The 8,083-nt window shown below is 30.8% G+C and overlaps 1 protein-coding gene across 1 annotated transcript; it reads left to right on the top strand.

The window, feature by feature from the left end:
- Nucleotides 1–770: 770 nt before the first annotated feature.
- Nucleotides 771–7,377, top strand: DEF8 (differentially expressed in FDCP 8 homolog). Its single transcript, XM_018539822.1, has 8 exons — nucleotides 771–943; nucleotides 2,284–2,494; nucleotides 2,933–3,224; nucleotides 4,851–5,021; nucleotides 5,174–5,227; nucleotides 5,526–5,767; nucleotides 6,059–6,294; nucleotides 7,015–7,377. Exons 2-8 carry the CDS (start codon nucleotides 2,288–2,290, stop codon nucleotides 7,238–7,240), a joined length of 1,428 nt encoding a protein of 475 aa, XP_018395324.1. The 5' UTR covers nucleotides 771–943; nucleotides 2,284–2,287; the 3' UTR covers nucleotides 7,241–7,377.
- Nucleotides 7,378–8,083: the final 706 nt, after the last annotated feature.

The raw sequence follows: 8,083 nt of genomic DNA, 5'->3' as shown, positions 1-8,083 counted from the left end.
GTAGGAGAAAACGAATTTGTTTAAAATAAAATTTGATTCGCCGGAAATGTGCGGTAAAGTTTTAGCCTGCTCCAACCGGGTTAATTGACTGCATTCAGTAGTGAAGAAAGCAATTTCGCAACTGTGTTGTAAAATATTTTAATACTTCTTGAATTGTAATATTTTATATATACTATATATAGCAATATATTACAATATTTCCTACAAAGTATTAAATGTTACAATATACAATATTTCACAATATTAATGCAAATTTCCAATATAATACTTATATTTCAATATTACTGTAATGTTGCTGCTGTATATTTCGTGCTGTAAGAATTATTTTATTCTGACAAGTAAGAGTTAACTGAATTTTTACCTATAATTTACATAAGCTCGAGACATCGAGATCATATGTGTTTTATTTGTCTTGTTAACTCATACCTTATTATCATTAATTATAGTAAACTATAAATAAATAATACCTATTAGAACTATTTATCACTAAAATAAGCAAGTAGTGACATTATTATCTAAATTGTATTTAGAGATATGACACAATGAATCATTACATCCTTATTGTTTGCCTACGTTAAACAAGAATGAAACGATTCCTTGTGTTACACAGTGTCTGATTGTGTTCCTTGCTGGAAAGCATCCTGTATGTCTTTTTCATGTGCGCGTGCGTTCTTTCAGAGTCAAATTTCGCGCGCATGAATCAGCTGATTGCAGCTGATTTCAGAACGCTTTGCTCCAATCCGCTTTTCTCAGAAAAACATCATGTTATGTATAACCTAAATCTAAACTGTCCGTCGAAATGAGACAAGAGTTTTTATACGCTTCTATGTACCTATATCATTAATTTGATTTATTGCTGAATTTCACGCAACGAACAGTGATAATTAAAAGTATTGCGCACTTATGCAGTTTCGCTCGAAGAGCGCGAATAACGATAAAGACGGTACGTATTCTTCCTTTAATTTCGTTCTTTTTTTTGTTTACGTCGTTCGTTACGAAGCTAAACGCTGGCTTTTGCGAGAGAAATTCGACAGAAAACGTTGCGGAGGAAAGGATACGCAACGCAATTTTTCAGTTTTTATCTTACTACATACTCAATGAAGATTTAGCCTATTTTTCGAACGATGTTTTGAATTCTATATACTATATGGCAAGTGTATTTTTTATGATGTCCAAATTTAATTTATCAAAGTGTTATTGTGTTGTCAACGACTGAGATATGCATTACCGTGTTCTCCTCATGGATCTTCATTGATTAAAACTATTATAGAACACAGGCTGCGTTCGAAAACTCTAACCTTTGAGTATCATTTTATCTTTGTTGTTCACCAAATGTTTAAACAAGAATAAAATAATACTCGAAGGCACTCAAGAAATATTTTCAAATGCTATCTTATTAATGTCTTTGATAACACTTTTTCAGAATTTATATATAAATTGCAACACTTTTCGGAAATATTTGAGAAATTCTATAGTTACGGTGCTGTTTCGTGTGTTTTTGTCGTACGACAAATATCTGGACAGAGAAGTCCTCGGATCTGTCTATAGTCTATCATTCCTATCAACAGGTTTAAGAAATTTGTCATACCACAAAAACACACAAATGAAATAGCAAATAAATTATATAAAGAAGTATTTGAGCTGTTTTTTGCGATTAAGTTTGTCTAGATTAAATTATTAATTTAAATTATTATTACTGTTTGAATTCTTAATTTTGTTTGAGCCTTTATTATTATTAATTATACAGTTTTTCTTACAAGAAAAGACTCAGAAGTGACCCTTACCGATTTCATTGAAACTTGACAGAATTATAAAATATATTCTCCTGGATATAATTGTACCTCTGTTTAATATTTCCCTCTAGATGCATAATATTATTTAATATTAAGTTATATTTTAGTTATATCTTATTATATTATATGATTATTAAAAGTAACATTATTTATACATTTTTTAAGTAGTGGTTAACGTCTCTTGAAAAAATCTTAAAATATTTCATAATTTACATATATGAAGAATTCTAGAAATTTTCGATATTTGTCAAAGTGTTTCAATTATATTATAATTTCATAAAAAAAGTCTGAGTTTTCAAAAAAAAAAAAAAATTATAAAATTTACAATTAAGAAATTCCGAAAAATTTTGAAATTTACTTAAAAATTGTGAGAAATTATATTCTCATCAGGAATGGTTAAATAAATATTGTAATATTGTAAAATGAGCTTTAGTTTTATAAAAAATATAACACATATCTTTATTTTTAATCTTTTCGATGTTTTGTACAGAAAAATGGTAGACGTAAAGAGCAATTTTCCCATTGGAGAGAACGACTCATATAACGAGTCGAAGATACGAGCAAATAGTTCTGGTACAGGAACGTCAACACCATCATCCTCTTCCGACTACATGACGGGAGAGGCGGATGATAGCTCTGACAGTAAGAGTATCATACCGTTCAGCTTAAAATCAGTAGAGCCCATGCTGTTATTGTCTAAGGTATATATAAAATTATTTAAAATAATATTTCTCTTTAAGAGAAATATCTCAAGATACTAAATACACTCACTATTACACACTTACATCCACACCCTCAACCCATGCACACGCACACGCATACGCACACACGCGCGCGCGCACAAACACACGCACAGTGGCATAATATAATCACACTGAAATAATATAACATATTCTGTTAAATAACATGACAATGTCATTATTATACATTTAATTATTTAAAATATTTATATGTTTTTACATTTAACTTTGCTAATTTTATGTACAGCAGTTTTTAGTATGCACTAATCTAGTGTAATGCAAGTGACTAGACTCATTATAAATAAATTTGTCCAGTACTGTTATACAATATTATTTTGTTACAGATGATAGATGAATACTAGAGAAAATATAATATATGTAAATGATTATTTTGCCCAGGATGCTTCTCAGGAGGACCTTCAAGAGATGGTGCACAAGTGCAAACTGATGGTGTTGGAGAGCGCCGAGTGTTCAGATGAACGTAAATGGCTCGTTCGACGGCTGATCGAATTGCGTTTGCGCGTGCAGGAGTTGCGTGAGACTTCGGACGAGAATCTCTTTGAGACACACGTAATTCTTGGTCATCACTTCGTACCGCAGAAGTACTATATTACTACATCCAGTCCGGTTTATTGCGACCATTGCAGCGGCACGATTTGGACGATGCTGCAATCATGGTATATATGCAACGGTAAATGTTATAAACAATCCAGTTCTAGACTGTTCTCTGAACTGATCAATATATAATATATATTGTGATGATTAGCATAATTTCCAATGTTTTGTTTAAATGATATTCTTGATGATTGTTGTTATATTACGATTATAAATTGGTCGGACAAATCGAATAGATAAAAAAAAACTATAATACATTTCAGTTTTTATTAGGTCTCTTCATGTTGCTTGAAATCTCATAAAAATTTAGCATTTAAAATAAGATATATATGTTTTCAAACGCGCGTTAAAAAGAAAAAGAGCGAAGGTACTAAAATCAAAAGTACAAGCGATCCAAATAGATCTAACGACCGGATTTTATCTAATGAAAGAAAAATATATAATAATTCTTAAATTATATACAAACTCCTGTATAAATCAAAAATTAACTTGGAAAGAAAAGGACACTAGGAGTCAAGCGCAGATAACTTCACGCAACGCCGATATATATCAAGCAAGTCTATCTATTATAAAAAATTATTAAAAAATTAAGCTTACATGTTTCGACTCATTTTTGCCCCTTCTTCAGAGACAATAAAAATTACATAAATAAATTATAATTTAAAAATAACAAAGGATAAAAAGATGTTTAATCATAGTGAGCTCTCTCACAACCGAGAAATAGATTCTGATGACACTTTCATCTTAAGGAGCACAATCAAATGAATAATTACGGAAGAAAGGAAAGAAATAAAAGAAAGTTGAAATTCTGGGAAATTAATTTTTTCCTGGATGTTCTTAGAAAACTAATCATTTCCAAATTAAATTTATCAAATTGCAACTATTTTATCGGGGGTGAGGAGACTCGCCATGTTACACCACGATACTGCATCGCAAACAATCTCAAAACCGGTCTCCAGAATAATTTAGGCCAATCAGTCTCAGACACAGTGAGTCACAATAAATAGTTAGACAGTATTAAATCAAATTATCAAATCACAAAATTCAAATGCTACGACTCTCCACTATGCACAAGTGAGACTGACTAGACAGACGTAACATCCTTTGTTATTTTGTCACATATATATGTGTCATATTCTCCTCCGCACCGTGACAAATTCTACATCTCCTTTCTTCATCCTCTCTCCAGTACTGGCCTCCCTTTGTCTCGTTTCCACACCTGAATCTGGCTATTAGACTCCTATCTTTCATCTTCTTTTTTCCTTTCAAATATCTTGGAAGCCCTTTTGTCCTTATGTTCTTATAGTTGTCATTATACCTTGACTCATTAGGATAAATTAAAATTAGTATATGCAATATATTTTTAAAACAAAGGTGCCTCAGAGTTAAATGTATAAATATTATTAAATTTTATATTACTTTTTAATAAAAAAGAAAATGTAATAGGGTAACAGAATTAAAATTTTTTACTGATATAAATCTGAGCTGAGTAAGAATATCGATAAGAGATTTTCTATTTATTTTATTGTTTTTAATAGAAGAGACCAATTTTTTGTCAATTTTTTTTGGAAAATACCAGTGTTTGCTGCTGGATTTTAAGCAAAAAATATTAAACTTTTGTTACGAGTTTATCTGTTAACATAAAAAAAGAACAGCATAAAACAAATACATTAATTTTGTAACAAACATCTTATTTATTCAGATTGCAAATTTAGTTGCCACTGGAAGTGTCTGAATAATGTGTGTCGTATATGCGTGCATGTGATTGCCAGTGAAGCTGGCGGATACACGCACACGAAGGATATCTGTCCGGAGCAAGGTCTTTCAAAGCAACGTTATCGTTGCGCGGAATGTAAAATACGAATAACATTCAGTAAGTGTTTAATAGATTAGATTAAAGTATCTTGTTAATTGTAAATAATTATATAAAATAAATTGATTTGTTTAATGTTTGTTAATTATCCTGTTCTTTCAATAACTTTTAAAATATTGCATAAGATAATGAATGTATTGTCCTCCTACAAGCTTTCTCGAAAGGATTATCGCTGTCTTGCTTCGGCAATTCCTTTAAGAATACAGGTATCTAATATATAATAGTAATGTATTATACTAATACATTAAAACGTCAGGAAGACACGTTACCTCAATATAAATATCTTACATCTTTATTACTTCAATTTTATCATGTATAACTATATATTAAGATACAATAGGGTATTTTGAATACATTTTTTGCATCTTTTCCTAAATTTTTGTGGTTAAATACACATTGTGACGATACATAGAATTTTTTCATAGATGCATATCTCTTATATCACGATATTTATAATTAAATTAATTATATGCAATCTGATAACTAAAATAGTGATATTTCTAGAATCAGTGTGGATAGAGCCTCGACTTTGCGACTACAGTGGTCTATATTACTGTCAAAGATGCCATTGGAACACAGCTATGGTCATTCCTGCGAGAGTAATCAGAAACTGGGATATGGAGCCGCGTCTGGTATCTCGCGCCGCAGTGCAGCTTTTGATGCTCTTGGAGGATCGTTCTGTACTACCACTGGAAGAATTAAACCCGAAACTCTTTACTTTGGTTCCAGATTTGTCACTTGTAAAGGTGAGTCTTAAATATACCACTATAATATGTATACAATTATAAAATACATAGATTAATTAAGTTAAAAATTATTAGATATAAGTTATGCATTGCAAATTAAATGTTTCTTTTTTATCAAAATGAAATTAAAAGACTTAAATTATATTTTTTAATTATAATGTACATATGCGAGTATCATATTAAAAAAATGTTTCTTCATTAAATACAATTATTTTAATATGTGCATTTTATTAAATGATAATATTATCTAGAATCTAGATAGACACTGAGTATGTTACTATTAAATTTTAGCGGATGCGAGAGGAAATGCAAATGATGAAGAAGTATTTAGTTTTATGCGTGGAAGCTTGCACTCAGGGATTACCGTGGAAGATTGGGTTGCGCACACATATGATCGAAAATTCGGGTAACTATTCCATCAAGGATCTCATTGATCTTCAAAATGGCATTCTCTTGGATGAGCTTCGTACCGCATACGATACAATGCACGCGCACATTACACAGCAATGCGAGCTCTGCAAGGCAAGGTGAATATTTAAAAAAAGAAAGGATACATTTTTCCGTTATTTACTTATATAACTTACTTTTAATGCCGAATTTATATGTCAAGATTCATCATTATTATTGTTTTCAAACTTAATAAAAAAGTTGACGTCGAGACTAAACCGTATAATAGAAAAATGTACAGTTATTTTAATTATGATTGCAATTAATAACTGTATATTTCTCTTACTATATGATTCAGTCCGTTCAGTTCTAATGTCAGCTTTTTTATATGATTTTATATTAAAATCTTGCAAAATGTAAAGTTTCCGTTGGAACCTGATAATTCAGCTTCTAGACATGCTAGAATAATGAATCAAGATCTCATTTTAAAGGAAAAGTTTCAGACTTTAAAATGTAATGACATTTTTTAGCTTATTCATGCTTTGCCCGTGAAAAGTTGGAATGTCGTGAAATTTTCAGAATTTTAACACGACCTGCTTCTGATCTTTGCGAAAAAGATCATTTGATGGAACGGCAAATATATTAATTAACTGTTTCAAAGTAGAAGTTTCACCCTTTAAAACGCATCCAGAAAAATTGTTTTACAACCTTTAGAAGCGGAGATACAATTTCTGAAATATTGACAAATTTGCAGGTTTTAAAGTGATCCCCTAATTGTTGCGCGTAGTGTATAATTAGGAATACAAGAGACTCCTGTTAATACCAAAAATAAGTTTAAAGGAAATATTTCTGCTTCTTAGGGGACACTTATGCGAAATATGTGGTAATGATGAAATAATCTATCCATGGGACGCAAGCTCGATTATCTGTCAGCAATGCTCGGCAGTGTATCATCGCGTTTGTTGGACCAAGCGCAATCATTGCTGTCCACGGTGTGCACGTCTGCAAAAACGTCGTGCTCTACAGGGACAAATGGTACAGAATGGCGAAGACTGTGATACAGATAATATTGCAAAGGACTCTTAAATAAAAATACCAGATAAACATGTGGTAAAATATTATTGTACAGCTATGTAATGATTTATATTATACTTTGTACCTATTATGTTTTAAGCGGATCAAATCGATTGCAATCTGTAATTTTTATATTGTATATCACTATACACGCAAAAAATTGTATATAGAATTCCTCTAATTATAAATTTATAATTATATGATTTTTTTTGTAATGTGCGATCTAATTTGTGAAATTATACAGGTGACCAGTCACATTTTTTAAAATAATTAAGTCTGTTTTCTGTGGCTAAATTAGTGTACATATTTCGGCTATATGATTCAGCCCACAGCGGATGCTCAAATAAATCTCGCAATACAAAAATCTATTTCATTATATTATAAACCGCATTATCCATATAAAATTAAATTGATTGCGATGGACATTTTGGACTGGATAAAATCGTTTAGATGAATAAAACGATTGCACGACCGATTGATACTGTGTTTTATCATGTTCAAATTGTCCATAACAAATGGATCGTTATAGTGATCATCCTCTCGCAAAATGTTCTCAAAGTCAAGATAAATGATCATACAATTATACAATGTCAAAAATTTAAAAAAAATCGAGTATCAAAGCGATATTAGACACGTCTGAATCTTAGGATTGTCGGTACAATATTTATATAATTTTATATATTCTTATTTTGCAATGCATTAAAATATTAAATCTATTTTTTTTAGTTTTTTTACATTTAATTTAATTTGCTGTTCATACAAACAGAGAGAAACCTGAGAGCGGCCATGGACGCCTTTTTCTTGTAATGCTTCTAACTGCCCGTACACTAGCGGCACCAACGTTTGCGGGAACTA

Source organism: Cyphomyrmex costatus, unplaced genomic scaffold (assembly GCF_001594065.2).
Source record: "Cyphomyrmex costatus isolate MS0001 unplaced genomic scaffold, Ccosl1.0 scaffold223, whole genome shotgun sequence".
NCBI lineage: Eukaryota > Metazoa > Arthropoda > Insecta > Hymenoptera > Formicidae > Cyphomyrmex > Cyphomyrmex costatus.
This window is presented reverse-complemented; position numbering and strand designations above follow the sequence as displayed.